This window comes from Diuraphis noxia, unplaced genomic scaffold (genome assembly GCF_037042655.1).
Source record: "Diuraphis noxia isolate RWA-SAM2 unplaced genomic scaffold, SU_Dnox_SAM2 contig0001, whole genome shotgun sequence".
In the NCBI taxonomy this organism is placed as follows: Eukaryota; Metazoa; Arthropoda; class Insecta; order Hemiptera; family Aphididae; genus Diuraphis; species Diuraphis noxia.
This window is the reverse complement of record NW_028301711.1, coordinates 15,568,099-15,588,470: the sequence shown is the minus strand read 5'-3', so window position 1 is coordinate 15,588,470 and position 20,372 is coordinate 15,568,099. Positions and strand designations below refer to the sequence as shown.

Sequence of the window (20,372 nt, the reverse complement as noted above, 5' to 3'; positions counted from 1 at the left end):
TTATAAATTATTATAAAATATTTCCACCATGTTTTCTATTTAAAAAAAAAATTGCCTGAATTAAATGTTATTTAAAATAAAAATATATAACTAGTTACATTGAATGATGACAATAACACACTAAATGATTGCAAGACAGCATAGCATGGAGGTTATCCAGATATAATAAAAGTAGTTGGGTAAGGTAATAAAATATTTTATCGAAATTATCAATTTTTACAATACCTTATATTATACTGCAGCATAAGTACTAGATAGTATAAGGTAAAGATATGTGAACAAAAAATAGTGTTTATAAACAATTATAATATATTTTTTTACAGATTTAATAATGGTCAAAATATTTTAAAATTAAAGCTGCTGAAAATAAAAGCTTAAGCGAAGACATGCTATCAGTCACTAAAAACAAACCTCAATAATCTTCATGGTATCTCTTAGGTACCACGAATATAAGTTCTAAAAAGGAAAAAAATATGTTTAAAAACATATAGGCACGTACTAGGTACTTAATATGATATTTAAAAAAAATAAGATTATTTTTTTGTTGATGTCTAAAAAAATATGTGTTAAAACTCGTGTACACATTTGTTCTGTATGCACCTATTATGAATCCAAATGCTTAATTTTTTTTTATTGCTAGTTAAAATATTGTTCTGATGAAAATATACAAAGAGTGAAAAAACTAGCATTACTTTTCACCAAGATGGATCCTATCTTATTGAAAAGCAATAGAACTTAGCCAAAGTTGGTGAGACAATATAATAAAAATTAGAAGATAGTGATTTGCACTTAAATAAAACGAGAAAAAGAAAAAAATGAAAGTAATAATTACTAATTAAAATTATAACAACAAAGTATTAATACTATATAATAAAATAAACAAAATAAACAAAAGAGGGATACATTTTTTTCGTAGTGGGTAAAACACCACTCGTATAATAATAAAATTATAAATGGCTAAATTTATAATGTAATAGAATATTTTATTTTATTATATCTATTTGAGATCGATATCAGGTTAGGTTAGGTTTAACCAACCAGACGATTTAAATAATGAAGGTTGAGAGACGGGAAATGTGTAACGATTATCTTTACATTATTACGTAATGACCATTAATTACGACCATCGGAACACATAATTATGCGCCGTTGATATTACGAGTATTATATAGGTACTATAATAACTTTCATAGCGTCATTATTGTCATTTCATTGGTAAATTGAAATTCTAATATTAATTATCATTGTGTTTAATGGAAACGTTAACGTCTTACAAGTGCGTATATAATATAGTTGAAAATCAAACAACTTTGAAAGTTCAAACGAATTATTCGACAGTTGTCGCATATTTTTTTTTGAAAATTATTTTAATACTTTATTTATAAAAATTTTTTACTCGAACATTTTAAGAACGCCTATTTGCGATACGATGTGCTGGGCTTTTTGAGCTGCAATGATGATCGATGAACACAGAAAATTATTTTACTTGCAACTTAATGCAACTAAATTTTTTTTTAAATACTCTAGAATTCTTCTCGAAATTTCATTAACAACTATTTAATTACCAAACATATAAGAATTACTATTATTTATCCAGTTTTATTTATTTTCATTTTTTAATACACGCTATAATGGAGGTAATATAAAAGTTATAATAATACAAAATTAAATGTAACATGTAATTTAAGGAATAAACTGCGATTTGAATTCCATTTTGATTTGTGGCGTAAATTTGAAAATAATAATCGTAGATATGGAATTTTCATTGATTTTTTTATACTCACATTTTCTACACACCATACAATTTTCAAAATATTTCGACTCATGTCTCATATATATATGAGATTTTTTATGAATATATTAGTCATTATCATATTATTTTTAAATAAGTAGTTTGTTGATAAAAAAAATTTGCTTGTAATCAAAACCTTGTAAATATAACACAAGATTCCTCATAAGTTGTTGTTAGTGGAAATTAAAAGGAAATCCATAATATTTTTAAAAGCATCATCTGAAGTAAGAATTTAGACGAAATTTGTCAAAATCACGAACTTTTGAAAAATTATTTCGAGTTTGAAATTCATAAAAAAATCTTTTTATGATTTTAAAATTCATTAAAAATTATGCATAAATTTACTTCTATTTACAAAAATTAACCTCAAATTTTTTTGATCTTAGATTTATTAGTAAATTAATGAATTCTTTTAGAGTGAATTTCATATTTTACTTTATAACAATTCTGCATGATCGTAGATACTTAAATTTTCACCAACTGTTAATTTGATCTTTTTATTACTCAAAATATTTTTAATTTTTTGAGTCATTCATAGTAATTACTAATTTTTAATTTTCAATTTTTTTTTTAGTTATTTTTATAATATGCATGTCAATAAAATATAATCTATTTAAATGTTATATCTGAAAATTTAATACTTATTCGTGGGTAGGTAATTGAAACTTATAGAGTAGGTATCTAATACATTATTTAACCTAATGCTAAAAACTGATGACTACAAAGTTACAACCAAAAGTTTAAAAATACACTGATTACAGATGTATTCTATACACACAGCTACCAACCATTGTAAATTGTAGAGCATGATTATCTTTACATTATTACGTAATGACCATTAATTACGACCATCGGAACACATAATTATGCGCCGTTGATATTACGAGTATTATATAGGTACTATAATAACTTTCATAGCGTCATTATTGTCATTTCATTGGTAAATTGAAATTCTAATATTAATTATCATTGTGTTTAATGGAAACGTTAACGTCTTACAAGTGCGTATATAATATAGTTGAAAATCAAACAACTTTGAAAGTTCAAACGAATTATTCGACAGTTGTCGCATATTTTTTTTTGAAAATTATTTTAATACTTTATTTATAAAAATTTTTTACTCGAACATTTTAAGAACGCCTATTTGCGATACGATGTGCTGGGCTTTTTGAGCTGCAATGATGATCGATGAACACAGAAAATTATTTTACTTGCAACTTAATGCAACTAAATTTTTTTTTAAATACTCTAGAATTCTTCTCGAAATTTCATTAACAACTATTTAATTACCAAACATATAAGAATTACTATTATTTATCCAGTTTTATTTATTTTCATTTTTTAATACACGCTATAATGGAGGTAATATAAAAGTTATAATAATACAAAATTAAATGTAACATGTAATTTAAGGAATAAACTGCGATTTGAATTCCATTTTGATTTGTGGCGTAAATTTGAAAATAATAATCGTAGATATGGAATTTTCATTGATTTTTTTATACTCACATTTTCTACACACCATACAATTTTCAAAATATTTCGACTCATGTCTCATATATATATGAGATTTTTTATGAATATATTAGTCATTATCATATTATTTTTAAATAAGTAGTTTGTTGATAAAAAAAATTTGCTTGTAATCAAAACCTTGTAAATATAACACAAGATTCCTCATAAGTTGTTGTTAGTGGAAATTAAAAGGAAATCCATAATATTTTTAAAAGCATCATCTGAAGTAAGAATTTAGACGAAATTTGTCAAAATCACGAACTTTTGAAAAATTATTTCGAGTTTGAAATTCATAAAAAAATCTTTTTATGATTTTAAAATTCATTAAAAATTATGCATAAATTTACTTCTATTTACAAAAATTAACCTCAAATTTTTTTGATCTTAGATTTATTAGTAAATTAATGAATTCTTTTAGAGTGAATTTCATATTTTACTTTATAACAATTCTGCATGATCGTAGATACTTAAATTTTCACCAACTGTTAATTTGATCTTTTTATTACTCAAAATATTTTTAATTTTTTGAGTCATTCATAGTAATTACTAATTTTTAATTTTCAATTTTTTTTTTAGTTATTTTTATAATATGCATGTCAATAAAATATAATCTATTTAAATGTTATATCTGAAAATTTAATACTTATTCGTGGGTAGGTAATTGAAACTTATAGAGTAGGTATCTAATACATTATTTAACCTAATGCTAAAAACTGATGACTACAAAGTTACAACCAAAAGTTTAAAAATACACTGATTACAGATGTATTCTATACACACAGCTACCAACCATTGTAAATTGTAGAGCAGGAATCTTTAGAGGAATATTGGACGATCATATAATTAATTATACCAATATCGGAATTTTAATTTACTATAACTAAATAAATGTTTCATAAGGCTGGGGCTATGCACGGCGATATTCACCGCGAAATCCGCCCGACGAATACACAGCGAATTCGCATGACTGATTCGTTCAATATTTTCGTTCAAAATATTTCTACCATAATTTTGCCATGATTCAGTTCCGAAGTTATTGATATAATTCTATAATACAAATTCTACACCCATCTGGTGGGCTTAGTTCAAGAAGTCAAGAACATTCACATTGCATGTGTGAGCACGTACGGTACCAGTTCATTTTTCAGTCATTTTCGTTTACTTTATATAGGTATATACTTTTTTTGTACCCAGTGAAATAATTTGTTAAGATATATTATGTTTATGATATTTACGATATTACTCACAATAATAATGTATTAAAATACCGTACTATGGTAATAATCGCCGCGAAATTCGTTGAATCAAAATACCTGTATAGCCACTAACATCAAAAGTTATGGAAATAGACGGTTTTGCGGTTTTATGGATTGTGCGGTTTTAAAAAAAAACGACGTCGAATATCGCGGCGGATTAATTCGCGGCGAAATCGTATAGGTAACCTCTCCGATTTAAACATATAGGTTTTCGACGAAAGCGGAAGTAAGACGAATTTCGCGGTGAATATCGCCGTGTATAGCCAGGGTTGAACTAGGCCACCGAGACACCGAGATTTTCCCGGTAGGCCGCCATGAAAATGAGCCTATGGGGGCTGCAGTAGGCTATTTGGGGCCGATAATAAGCAGTGCGGGGGCCTTATATATATATGTTAAATTGTAATAAAACTAATAATATAATATAATTAATAATATTTAACTGTTGTGATAACCTTGCCTACCTATAACATATGGTATGTAACGTTTAAATATAAAATACTGAGGACGAGGATATTATTATTACTACTATTTATATTATATTTATTTTAATGTAAACAAATATAATTTGTTAATTTTCTTTATCTCTAAAAGGTATGATAATATTATATTATATTACGACGCCCTGCACTAGTGTGTATTTAAGCTATTTATAGCAATTATTAATTAAATGTTATCGTTTTTTTTTTCATAAACTTTTCGTGTCAGCGTCTGTTGTAGCATTGGTTATAAATTAACTTTATTTTCATTGTGCCGTACCAACAAAATCCCCTAACCCCCACCCCTATATACGCTACTGAGTGAGCAAAAAATAATTCAGTTCTAACATCTCCATAGCACAGGCTGTGAGCTGAGAGCAGGGGGCCTGTTAAAAAATTATTTACCGGGCCGTTTGTTTGAGCTAGTACAACCCTGTAGCTGACTATAGCCCCAGCCTAATTACTTTATTTTAATTACAATCAAAATTTTATAATGATTTTCAGTAATTTATCAAAAAACAATCTGAAATGGGTATTCATTTATTATGTGACTTAGGTACTAAGCGAAAAACTTGTTTGGTATGCGAATACCCAAGACGAATAAGACGATTATTTATGGCATGTATGGACAACGACAACGTACGGGCACCGATCTATTAATAGGAAAGATACATTTTTAATTTTTTTAAGGGATGTACAAAAATAATGTTCCTAAAATATATTTTTTTAAATAAAATAATTCTATGAAATTGTTTGAATAATTTTGACGTTGGTACCTAATAATAGGTATTTAATATTTTTATACATTGTTTTTTTTTTTTTTTTTAAACAGATTTTGACGTTATTTAATGTAATTCTGTACTATTTTATGTTTATATTTATATTGCCATTTTAACTAATAATAATAAAATCGCATATTTTATGATTTTTAAATATAATTAAAATACAAACAGTAAACGAATACCCTGAAACGTGAAGAATAGTTAGTAATTATTCTAAATTTTGAAAAGTATTTGATTTTCAAATACAAACACGTCCAATATTATATAAGGACTATTAGTTTAGGAATTTATATTTCAATATATTTCCCCAAATAAATTCAATGTATGATGTGTATGAATATATTAATTTGTACTAACAAGAAAATACTTAAACATTGTGACATTGGACTAAATTGTAATTTCTAACTTTTTTTTTATTTTTATCTTTTATGTATAATAAACTCATTATAAAATAAATAACATATTATCTTTAGTTCTCTGGTGTAGGTGACCTACCGGTCAGCCTAATGACCGAAAATTTTTCACAGAAAAAGGTAAAAAGTATCCATTATATTTAATTATATTTTTAATCCATTATATTTAATTCAGCTAAGGTACGTTTATATATGGTTTAACAGTTTAAGTAAATCGAATATTAATAATTAGATTATTTTTTGGCAATTTTAAAATACTTATAACTCGCTTCAAACTTAAAATATAGAATAAAAAGCCCACGAAGTCGTCTAAATACTACTCTTACTTTTAAATTTTATAAGAGGTAAATTTTGTTAAATTTTTAAGCTAACAGAGCAAAACGTGATCTGCTAAAATTTGGTATGTTGTACGCACTTGTAAGATGGGACAACACTAGTGCCGCAACTAGGCTTTGTGCCTTGTGGGGCCCTAGTGCAAATTTTATTGTGGGGGCCCCCTCTTAAAGGGATTTTGTCATAATTTAATTTTATTACCGTAATAATTTATAATTATAATTTTTCTAAATATTCTTGTTTTTTAAACATTAAATCTTCATTATTGTAGAGTATGCATTAATAAATTACTTACTTTTGTGATTTCAACTTAATTTTTAAGCATTAATACTGTAATGACTAATGAATGTCATAAATTGTTATCATACAAATATTAAATATTTTAACAAGTAAATAAAATATTATAAAACTTCTTATAAGATGTGTCTTTTTACACACATTCACAATATAAGCTAAATATTAAATACTAAATATGAACAACCTTGCTGACAGAAAAAACATATTTAAAATTATTATTTATAAGAATTATTATTATTATTAATTCTTATTAGTTATTTATAGATTGGTAAATGACTACATAAATTGTGTAAAAACCGCTTAATTCTATACATTTTTGTGTCCCTCAATGACAAACCAGGAATACTTATACAGTTATACCTTTCACAATCACTTGCACAGAACTAACTATATAAAAAATGCACCTTTAAATAGATCCACTAAATTAGCTAATGATATCCAGATTAATTTTTTAAAACTTAAATTAAGTTAACTTTAAATTGATATGTTAAATAGATGTAATAATACACATGTAACTTATTACATTGGAGGTAAAATATATTTAAAAAATAAATCATAAATAAACTTTATTAATATTAATGAATTTTAATTTTTTAATACACTCATTATAACACAGCTTTTAAGAGTTAAATATTTAGTACAATATTGTACAATTGATACTACAATAATTAATTTATAATCGGTATATTATGATAAAATTTACTCAATTTGGAATTTTCTACATTATTTAAATTACATTTCCTTTTTAATAATTTCATAAATAATAATTTACCACTATTCAGTTCAATGTTATTTTCGTTAACATTATCTTTTTGCAAGTGTAAATTTTTTCAAAATCATTTTCACTCAACAAATCTAAAATCACTTTTTCTGAACTCTGGTCTGTCAGTGCTTCATCTTCTAAAATAATAAATCAATAGGTAATTCATAACAGGAAAAAATGGACATGGCAAGTAATAATTACCAGAAATATTTGTTTTTCGTAGAAATTTGTTCATAGAACCTCTCATGAGATTCAGATTTTCAGATTTTCAGTCTTTTTTTCTTTTGCTTTACGTTTTTTAGAGCCACTTTCGTAAGTTTTTTTTGATGACATATCAAAATATAAAAATAATAAACTTCACGAAAAAGAAATAAAAAACGTCGAATAAAATAAAACAAAAATCTTCAAGACTGAAGACAGCAAACTGCAAGAGTGCAATATACCACAAAAGAGTGATCGGTTTGTCACGATTTTGATAGGAACTATCTCTCATGAGTTATGAGACATTAATCAAAAACACTAGTCAATAATCATAAGCTAATAATACGAGTATTTACACGTATCTATTTTGCAGTCGAACTAGGTGTATCTATAAATAAAACAACGTACGGAAAAAGTCCACTAGTGATAAGGCACAAGCAACTGAGAAATACAGTGTCAGTGTGCATAGTAGGTAATCTATTAATAAACTTTATTATATTATTATAACGTACAAATATATAATATTCAGTGACCTCCAGTAAACTCGGTTATCGGTGTCCCCAATAATATTATTGATATTCATATAATATTATTTTATTCTTGTAATTGTATTACTCTGTGGGTTGATATAATTCCCACACATAAATATAATTATCAAACAAACATTTTTTTGTTTTTGGGGGCCCCACTTAAATGGAAAGGAGGCCTATTTGGGGGTGCTACGCACCCCCGCCCCCCCGCTAGTGGTGGCACTGGACAACACATATACGGGTAACGAGTATAATGTCCCATTAAAAAGTTAAAAGTCTAATGCGACCCGCACGGCCGCACTAATATTAAATTTTACATTCTAAAATCCAAAATCCAAAGTTTAAGAATAACATTGTGTCATTCATAAACTTTTTGTAACAAAATATCCTATTTATCGTTTTATTATTATTATTATTTTTTTTACTAATGTTCAATATAATCAGTGAACACTGAACAGTTGCGCATTTTTATAGTTTTAATTACTATCATTAAAAATGTAAGCATGATGTGATATTATTATTGAATAGCTTTTCAATCAAGCCAACCAAACCCTTTTATGTATCTTTCCATCTATTGTACTTATTATAAAAATATTGTGTACAAATTAAATTAAATATGACAAAAGAAAAATGTAAGCGAGCCACAAGTGATTTTCAAAAATTATATTTGGCCCTTTCTAAAATTCTAGTTAGGACCGCTGATCTAACCAATGACGACTATATTTATAAAAATAAAATACGGTACAAAAATATATAATAATATAATAAATATTTATTATTATTATTTTCTTTTTAAATTTTTAATCTGGTATATTTATTATATAGAAAATGTCATAGAGATTTATGTCACCGACAACAATGCGATGTTACAATATTTATGGTAAAAACAAAAATCCAAAAATCTAATATAAAACTGACAAGTACACTTTTATATTGTTCTATTTAATTATAGTGTACAAAAATATAGAAACAAAAACGATTTTTTTTATAAAATAAATTTCAAAAATTATAAATAAACAGTAAGTAAGGCAAAAAATGGGATTAATATGCGACAGACTTGAAATTACGGGACAAAAAGTGTCTTGAGAGAAGTTTGTCAGGACAACTGCGGGACACAAACCTGAAATAAAGGACAATCCTGTATAAAACGGGACGTATGGTTACCCTAATCTAGCTTGTGGTCTTATTTATTAGTATTTATTAGGTAGGTACAGTGGCGTAACTAGAACTTTTAATGCCCGTGGCAAAATAATCCAATCGGGCCCTTAGTTTTATAAATTTGGAAGAAAGAGATATGAAGAATAGCCTACAAAAATTAACCACCTATAAAATTCTACCCTTCTATAAAAGGTTACAAACAATAAAAAACATGTTTAGTGTAATATTATTTTTATAGTAAAATTTTACTAAACATTTTTTTGGTTTAAAAAATATATACAAAGCAATACAAAATTTCTTCTTTCTTGCTTTTGCTTCGGCAAACATATCGATTAAATTTTCAAAGGTTCAACTTCTCGGGCTGTTTCTTGTTCGATTGAAATTAACGTCAGGCCACTTAAACGATCTTGCATCATTGTACTCCTTAAATATCCTTTAATAATTTTTAGTTTCGAAAATGACCGGAACGCGCTTGCAGATGTAACAGGAATTGTCAAAAATAATAAAAGAGCAGTACATACTTCTGGCCCAGAAGTTCTGGGAAACTGGCTGTTAAAGAATGATTTTTCACGATTAAAAGTTGAGCAAGATCTCTAGTTGAATTAAGTTGACTTATTTGATTTTTAAGAGTTGATCTTACAGCTAAAATGTTACGTTCGGTTTCAAAGACAAGCGATTGCGATGACATTCATTCTTATTTCCATTCTACAAATAACAATATCATTAAATGTACAATAATATTAATATCGACAATGTCAACGGACTGGTAAATAAAATAATCTATAAATATAATCGTGATCAGTTATTAAATTTATTTTATTTTACAAGAATATACATTACATATATTTTTAAACGGAATCGTATTAATAAATTTCACTAATGGTGATTTGTTTTTGAATGTACTTTTTTTTTTTTTTTTTGAAGGGCTCTCTAGAGTCCTGGGCCCGTGGCCCATTGCCCGTCATGCCACCCTATCGTTACGCCACTGGGTAGGTACATACTTTACGATTCCGTAGTGCACACTGCCAATATCTCGGAGCTATCCTTAGTCAATAATATCTATGGTAGGTACCAACAAAATGTCTCCGTTTAAAAATATCTCTAGTATAGAAATATCTCCCATGAAGATATTTTAATAATCTATTAATTTTAATATGTTCTTATAATAATAATAATTATTAAATGTAGATAAAAATCTATTATTATATTTTTAGAATAATACTGATGTCTGGTCTAAAAATAATGTCTAGAAAATAATCCCAACGGCAATAATGTTGAAACGTTTTTACGATTACGACTGCAATATTACAAACCATGATAAACGACTTTATCGCCGTAACGACTGATGTTTGTATTTACGCGATAGTGTAGACTATGGAGGTAGTTTCAGTTCCACCAAATTAATACGACGTATTTGAATTTAAAAATGTCTCTGCAATTTATTGGAAAACAAAAAGTCAAAAATGTATTATTACAAAACGGATAACTTTCGTACATTTTATAAAAAAGTTGTGAACAAATTCATTATATGGCACTGCACTTTTAAGAGAGTTGTAAATTTCAACTTATATCAAGATTGGAATTTATATTTATTTATTGTGATAAGTTTTTACTGTCTGTGGATTATTTTTTGTTTTTTTCACGGTATTTCTAAAATATTAATGGAATTATAATTACAATCGATTATTTAACAAATAATTTATTTTGTAATAATTGCAATAATAATAATAACATATGTCATATCATTAAATATTATTATATTATATATGATAAATTATTGGTAATTATTAAAATATTTTCATGGAAGATATTTTTGCGGAGATATTTTGATCGGTCAATAAAATACAAAATAATATAAATTAAATTTGATAAAGATTTTTATATAATGTATATAAACTATAATATATATATATATATTTATATATCTCATAGGCGAATCTAGGAATTCATAGCAGGATGTGCCTTTACCTCAAAAAAGCCCTCTATAGTTCAAAATACCTCTCAGTTATCACACGTTTTAAATATGTTTCCCATTTGAAATAACATTATAATAATTTAATATTATTATTAAGATTAATTTTTATTACCTATTTTTTATGCTGTAAAATACACATGCAATCTTTCAAAATTATTCAATTTAATTAACTACAACTATTGCAAAGTTCAATATATGTTACTCAATTATTTTTTTTGGACATACTTATAACCAACAATTAAATTGTTAATCAATTATGTTTAAAATTCTTGGGAGTTTAACATAAAATCTTATTTTTATTATTATTAATAACGAAGAATTGTATTAAATATATAACTTAATTTTATTATCATTAATAAGAAAGAATATTGTATGAAATATATAATATAGGTAACTGATATCTATAGTATATAGTAATAGTAATAGGCGACATAATATTATACTTAATACTTCTGTGTTAAATGTATTAATACTTAATACGAAATAAAGTATTTTTCATTTTGTCAATAACCATAAAAATGATAATTACTGGTAAAATTAAATTACATAAAATAACTATGATTATGGCTACAAATTACGACTATAGCCGTGCTATAAATAAACAGGCATGTTTCCTCTATTCTTGAAAATATTGCTGATCTTTTATCAACTATGCTTATATCACTATAATATTTATTGACAATATTTTTACCCATAAAAATGTATTAAAATTAAAGTACAAATTGTTTAATGTTTAGACTCAATACCATTGTAACTAAAATGAGTGTTATGGGCCCTACACGGGTTTACACTAGTCGCAGGGTGTGCCCTGGCACACCTTGTAGATTCGCCTATGATATATATATATACGCATCACATAAATAAACTTTTATACAGATATTGCATATACTATTTATAATATAGCAGCCATATGTTTAATAAAACAAAACAATAAGTTTTGTTTGCAAAGATTATTTTCCCCCTGGCGGAAACGATATACCGCCCTAGTGCAGCGGTTCCCTAACCGGTGGTACGCGAACGACTTCATCATGGAGGTACGTAAAACGCGTAAGTTTAAAAACACTAATAAAATCGTATTAATAAATAAATAATAATTTTGGCGTAGTATTTTACTGGTTTTTTTTTATTCAAAATAAGTATATTCAACTCTATGGTAGGTTGGTATGGTTCTATTTTTAATCATTAGCGGTACGTGACTGATTGATAATAATAATATCAATAATACAATAATTGATATTATAATACAATAATACTGAAGTGGTACGCGAAAAAAAGTTTGAAAACCCTGCCCTAGTGTAAAACTGTAAAAAGGTCTGGAGGAATCGATGAAATATTTGTATGAGAGTCGCCATTATTATTATTATTATTTTCATAATTATTATGTCTGTTCGTGTTTGCGGCGGACCGATGACAAATTAAAATTTCTAAAGTATTAATAGTATTAAAAATATTTTATTAGGTATATTCTGTCGGCACGGTGGTTTAAGATAGTACAATCAGACGACGACACCGACCAATCGGGCGGCGCGCGGACGGAACGCGAACGGTCGTCGGCCTTCGATTTGCCGCTATTTATGCCATTATCCGCTGTCGTAGATTTCGCTGGCGAGTTTCGTTGCCGTTTGAGTCTATTTTCGTTTTTCCTCTGCGCGTCATATCTCTATTCTCTACCGTTGTACCATCTTCGATCAGTCGTCGTCGTTCGCCAGTGGTTTGGTGGGTTCGTCGAGTCTACGTAAGCTCACCCAAGGAGCCCGAATAGTAGCAATATTTACCATTGCCCACCGATCATGTCGAATCAGAAGGATATTGCCGGTCAATCGGGATCCATGCACCGGGCGTAAGTATATTATAGATTGTAATAGATAAACAGTTATTATTATTGTAATATTCATCAATTTATTACCTATACCTATTACGGAGCAGTAAACAATTATACAATTAGATAAATACATAATATGCATAATAAATACAAGTTTATTGATATAAGATGTCACTGAGATGACCACGTTGGAGTCTATTTATTTTTTTGAATATATTTTCTACCCGTTTTTACCACTGCAGTGACTGTATAGTAGATAATATAATACAGTGGCGGTCCTGACATTAAATTTTTGAGGAGGCAAAAATATTGTACCCTTCTAGACATGTTAGCGCAAATCCCCCAGTTCTCAAAACTCATTTATTTTGTTTAAAAACAATATTTTTTCTTTAAAAATCTGTCAGAAAATTTTCATTTTCTTTATTTACCTATAATCTATATAGGTACCTAACTATTAGTTATGATTTGGCATTACTATTTTCTGTCATATTATACCTATATAATATATTAATATAAAATATTGAATATACTATACATCTAAAATTTAAACAAAACTGAGACACATAAACCTAAAAAATATCTAGTTGTAAGTTACAAATTGATGCAAAAGGAAAATTTAAAAAAATTAATTCAAATAAAAAAAATGTGTTAATCTTAATAACAAACAATTTTGGTTTCTATATAACCTGTGCCTTTCTAGAAAAATCACAAACAAATTGAAGTAACATAAATAAAAGTATAGTTATAGAAACATATTTGAATAAAATATAAATAATAAACATTTTAACGGTTTTTATTTTATGAATTGACTAGTGTCTTTCTAGTAACAAAATAATCTTATGAAACAAAACTTAAGAAAAATAAAATTAATCTGACATAAATAATTAAGAGTATAAAAACAATATTATGCTTTATATATTAATTCAATACATCTATCTTTTTTACTGGCATATATATTAATAATATCTTCATAAAATGGTTCATTTTCTTTGAGCTGCTGGATTAATAATTTTTCAATGGATATTGTAGAAAAAGAACTTAAACGCTGTTGAGATGTACTGTTTCTTAAATAAGTCTTAATGCGTTTCAGACAAGAAAAACTTCTTTTGACAGAAACACTAGTAGATGGAATGGTTAAAATTAACGAAAATAACTTATTTACTTCAGGCATAACTTCCTTTAAACCATCTTTTTCAAAAATCTTGATCATATCATAAATGTGTGGTAGGTTATGATAATTTACGTTATTATACAATACTTCTAGTTCCACTTTTATGAAAAATATTAGAATAGGTTTTAATAAGATTATTTAAAGCACAAGTGGGGAATATGCTACAATAATCTTTAAATTTGGAAATGTCAGCTAATTGTAAAAATATTAATCTATCAGTATCATTAAATCTAACACTTAACTGCATTAAAATATTATCTATAATTTCATAAAATAAAATTCTATATCTTGATTCCATATTGGCATTGTTTCTAGAAGGTTTGGGCAACTTAGTTAAAGCAACTACATTATTATATATTTTTAAAAATTCTGTTTTGTTTCTTCTGTTTTTTATATGATCACATACAGTACTTATTTTCCTTAAACAATATTCTATGTCAAATGATTTGTTTTGCAATGTGTTAAATAAGTTATCTGTAATTAAAAATATATCACTAAAAATGTGTGCCAAAAATGCAAATTCAAAAGATTTAAGATTTTTTAAATGTCCAACTGATCCACAAATAGAATCAGCTGATGACTTAGCATCATTTATTATAGCTTCAAAAACTGCTTTAAAGTTAATCCACTCATTAAATAATAAATGCAAAATTTTTGATCTAGATGCCCACCTTGTCTGTATAAACTGAGGAATGCGTTTACCTATAATACTGTCAACTACATTAGTACGGGATGTTGAATTATGAAAAAAAGCAGATATTCCAGTTATATTGGCAAAAAAATGCAACATATCTTATTAGATATCTCATTTTCAATTAATGTCAATAAAAAAAAAAAAAATTTACTCGTAAATAAAAGGTTCCTCGTGAGTTTATACTTTATATTAGTGGACATTTAAAAAAAGCTGGCCGTAAATCAATTATAATTTTATAGTTTATTATGACATATGAGCGTCTGAATTTTGAATTTCTATAAAATATGTAAAAAAACACGAAAATTTGCAAATTATTTAAGTTATTAATTCATAAAAAATTTTTTTTTTTTTTATCATAAGATTTGAAAATTTAAAACAAGATTACTCATAAGTCATAAGTTTGTCTACCTTTATCAAAAAGAAAATTTATAACGGAAAGTCATATATAATTTTTATGAGCGTTTGAAGCTTAAACTTTTACAACATTAGAAATTTAATTGGTTTCTCATATTGACTCATGAAGTGATTTTTGTTATAATTAAAAAACGAATAACCGTAAATACATGAAATTTCCATCTTATATTTAATTTATCATTTCCGCATGATAAGCATTTATTTTAAAATATCATAGGTTTACAGACCATCTTCTCTCAAAGGCGTTTTTCGTAAACCAATGATTTTAAATCATTGAATTCTAATTTAACACATCCATTACAGTGACTCAATTCTCATTGAATGCACAGCAGAGCATTACCCACTTATCTGCTTTTTTATTTTTAAATTATTGCGATTTTAAGCAAAGCAAAACATTTTTGTGGTTTTGTAATGTGTGGTTAATATTCAAATCATGATTTGATTTACATGCGATTTCTAAATAATTGTCCAATCAAGAACATACGATATTAAATTGTATACCTATTTTTAGACATTTCAGCGGTGAAGTAGAATAGAAATACATCCGTGGCGCCATCTGTACGTTTTTTTACGCGACTTTTAAAATCTTTTAAGAAAAAATTCACCACTCGGGTGAAGTTGAGTTATAGAACTAGTATAATTGATAGTTTAATAATAAATAATTTTATAAAATATGTCGATGGCTAATCATGATAATCTGGCAAAGTGATACACAATATATTGTGCAATATCATCATAGCACCAGATTTATCATTATTTTTTTTCATTTACAATTTATCGTCAATAATGAAATTTTCGTCGACAGTTTTCAAACCATGACCATGGTTTGATTATCACTGCTGGCAGTGCCAGCAGTAGAGTCATTGGCGCCCTGGGCGAGTAAACAAATTATGTGTCCCTCCCCATATAAATAATAGTAGTTATATTTTAAATTAAAAATTCAAGTGCCATTATTTTATGGTTTCTTTACTTACGTCAATAAATCATACTTAAAAAACATCACTTATGCTTATTGTTCTACTTATAAATAAACATATATTGTATTATTTCATATAAAAAAAAAAAACAATTCATACCATATTACAATTAACATTTATTTATGTTAATTTTAATAAAAAAAAAGAAGATTTTAAACCTTGATTGTTTTAAGTTTTAACATTATATCATTGAGGCGCCCCCCTTTCAACAAGCGCCCTGGGTGTAGGCCCAGGCTGCCCACCCCTTATGCCGCCCCTGACTGCTGGTATTTATAAACATAGTTATTCAATTTAAATTGTTGATCACACCCTTTTGTTGATTAAAAATCTTATATTAACCATTCAAATTATTAATATATGTGACTAATATTATATTTAATAAAAACCTAAAATTTATAATTTTAATGAACTAATTAAATAATTAATTTGAAAAAATAGATATTTAAACAGAGATTAAAGTTTTTAGTTGTTTTTATTTATTTAAAAATATTTGTTGCTAGGTATTTGAAACATTTAAAGTTTATTATAATATTTAATATATTTAATGTCATTATTAAATGCAATGTTTTCTGCAAAAATTAGTTCAATTAATAGTAAAATAAATTACTTTAATAGCAAAAATATCATAAAATATACTAGGTAACATAGGCTATCCGCTATGTCCATGTTTGCTAAAAATTTTTTTTCGTTTACGAAGATTTTAAATCATTAAATTGAAATTTAATTCATCTATGCGTAACATTCAGTGTTCATTAGAATGGTACCCATGTTTAGAGTAATCCCCTGTATCTAAAAATTTTAAACTCATTTGAATTATACATTGTAGTAGGTATAATTCACAACTTGAGTCTGGATGTGTAATATAAACGGCATAATAAATTATAGATATGCAAATATTTATTGTTCATTTAACTTAAAGTTAAAAGTACCTAGGTACAGTATTTGTAGTGGTTATAATATGATAAGACACATTAAGTTCATTTTTAGTTTTATGGCTGTAAATTTATAGATACCAAGTAAAATTGACTATTTACAGAAAGTTAACTACTTATTTACCAAATACCAAATTCTCATGAAAAAATATAGAATGTTAATTTTATATGTAAAAAAATAATAACATTAAGACTAGGTAACGGTTTATTTTTATTTTTGTGGTGAAACTAACATTAAGATGTATACCATATTTGAACCAGATTATTGGCTTAAAAAATAAATACGTTATGTAGTAGTACAATATGTATGAAAAATACCAACTACCTAACTAGGTGTAACTACAAATGTTTATAAGTATATATTTTATTTTCAGACAAGACTTCAAAGAGACAGTATTTTCTAATAATAACAGCAAAAAACATATGAATTCTCTTAATTCTACTGTGCTTATGAAGTTAGTAAATTTTAAATGAAAATAAAAATAATTATGTACTTTAATGTAACATTGTTTATTCCAGCAAAGTTCCTAAGCTGAGTGAATATTTTAATAGTCATAATCAAAGAGACAAATCTTCTACTTTTGGCCAAAGTATACCACCGTCCTCAGTAAGGTATGTAAACTTGAGAGGATGTCAGCGCACTATTTATTTTCTTTCTCTGGCCCATGTATAACATAGACAAAACGCATTTACGCAGATTTTTCTATGTTTTTAAGTAATTTTAGAGTAAAACCTCCCATTTCAAAAAAGATAGAGAATAATATTTTTGTGGGAATGACATATCGATTTTATATTTTATTGATATTTGACTTAGTATTCGACTTTCACAAAAAAATGTTGTACATTTCAATGATATTTAAATTATTTAGTGACAATATTTAGACAAATCGATGTGTCAATCCCTCAAAAGTATTATTCTCTAACTTTTTTGTAAAGGGAGATTTTACTTTAAAATTACTTAAAGACATAGAACAAATGATTCTGCGTAAAAGCGTTTTGTCTATGTTACGAGTGAGCCAGAAAGAGAAAACAAATAGTGCGCTGACATCTTCTTAATATAATGCCAAGTGAGATAGACAATTAGAAAGTATAATTTTTATTTTCAGAAAAAATGTTGGTTCAAAGGATAACAGTGTGGAATCAAATCCTGTTGGTTCACTACAAGAATTATGCATAGTCCATAATTATCCATTTCCCATTTACACTTTTTCTAATGAAAACTTGGAAAACCCCAATGCAAAGTTTACAGCGATGTGTTTCATATCTATTTACGAATCCTTAGGTAGATATTTTATACAAAATGATATTTTTGTTAAATATTAAATAAATATTTTGAACAGGCACAGGTGTAACAAAGCAGGGAGCTAAAAGAGTAGCAGCTTATGAAATGTATAAGCAAATGGAAAAATTGATATCAAACGCTTCCTTTTGTTTTGTTGGCAATGAATGCGAATTTAAAAAGGAGACTTCTAACCATGCTTCTTATTTGTGTCATGAATCGATGACTATTTTGAAAACCTTTTTTGATGTAAAAAGTGCACCCAAAAAAACACATTTACTTAACATAGAGGTAATATACTGGATATACCTAGTTAATTTTATTTTATGCAACAATGCTAATAAACATTTTATTATTATTATTATTACTATTGTTTTTATCTAGAAAAATTCAAATGAATTCAAGTGGACAGCTTATGATACTTTCAAAAAAATTTTGGAAAAAGAATACCTCACTTTTGAATGTGCTGTGATTTCTAGAAATTATGGTATTAAATTTATTTAAATACAAACTTTTTATATTTTATTTTATTTTGTTTTGTTTTATTTTTTTAGATGAAGAAGAAGTTATGATGCAGGTAAATACTTTTCCAGTAATTGTGATTTCAAAATCAGGAAAAAATGAATTTGATGCTAGAGAATCTGCTGCTCTTGTTATTTTGACATACTTCAAATCAAAATGTTATATTTAATAATATAACTTTAAAAATGTATTTACATTTTATTATATTGTTCATTAGACTTAATGAACAATGATCATTATTTCTTTCAACGTTTAAACTAATCATTGATTAAATTGATTAATTAATTACATAACAATTACTTATCAGCTTTGACAATTCATTTTCCAGTTTAAATAAAGTAATAAGTATAAGTATTTATGTTAGTAATTAAGTTATATATATATAACTAATTTTTTTTATTTGCTGTGTTATATTATTCAACCCTTTCAATGTTCTGGACATACTATTACGTCCAAAACATTTTCACGTTTCACCTATTCCAGATTTACTATTATGTACTGTTATTGTAGTTACCAGTAAATTATAAAAAATTACTGATAACTACAATTTTAGGAAACCCTGGCTCTTATTTTTTTTTACTAAAATAATTAGATGATATAGGAACAGAGCGGCCAAGTAGACTGTGGCGTAAGTTCTAACTCGCACATATGTTAGCTAGCGAAAAAATCTAATTTAGTAACTATAACTGATGATGGAATGAAAAACAAAAATTTATATTTGAAATTATCTTACAAATATGTTAATGTTGATTGAATTTTGATTGATCCAGCAGATTCTGTGAGTATTTTGAATAATTTTAAGTATTTGGAATGATTTTATTACTCTTATATAGAGTATCTATTGTGCTAAAGATATTTTAAATATATAATTTAGAATATTTTTTATAGAAAATTCAATTTTTTATTTATTTTTATATTTCATTATTACAATAAATTATACCTATTACGCAAATATAATATACTATTTGAATATTAGCTGTTATTTCAAATATTCCACAGCAGACAAATAACCTGCTAAATATTTTTGATATCTAAAGCAAAATATTTTTAATTCTTCATTCAGAATACCA

The 20,372-nt window shown here is 26.3% G+C and overlaps 1 protein-coding gene across 1 annotated transcript; it reads left to right on the top strand.

Moving 5' to 3' along the window:
- Positions 1 to 12,912: 12,912 nt before the first annotated feature.
- On the top strand, positions 12,913 to 19,656 carry LOC107169348 (interferon-inducible double-stranded RNA-dependent protein kinase activator A homolog B-like). The gene is made up of 7 exons (XM_089216251.1): positions 12,913 to 13,331; positions 17,876 to 17,956; positions 18,021 to 18,113; positions 18,608 to 18,783; positions 18,842 to 19,071; positions 19,165 to 19,267; positions 19,335 to 19,656. Exons 1-7 carry the CDS (start codon positions 13,282 to 13,284, stop codon positions 19,469 to 19,471), a joined length of 870 nt encoding a protein of 289 aa, XP_089072377.1. The 5' UTR covers positions 12,913 to 13,281; the 3' UTR covers positions 19,472 to 19,656.
- The last annotated feature ends 716 nt before the right edge of the window (positions 19,657 to 20,372 follow it).

Coding starts and splice junctions, on each gene's coding strand:
- LOC107169348 (XM_089216251.1), top strand. CDS start 13,282: ATGTCGAATCAGAAGGATATTGCCGGTCAATCGGGATCCATGCACCGG. Junction 19,072..19,164: donor CACATTTACTTAACATAGAG/GTAATATACTGG, acceptor GTTTTTATCTAG/AAAAATTCAAATGAATTCAA. Junction 19,268..19,334: donor TGTGATTTCTAGAAATTATG/GTATTAAATTTA, acceptor TTATTTTTTTAG/ATGAAGAAGAAGTTATGATG.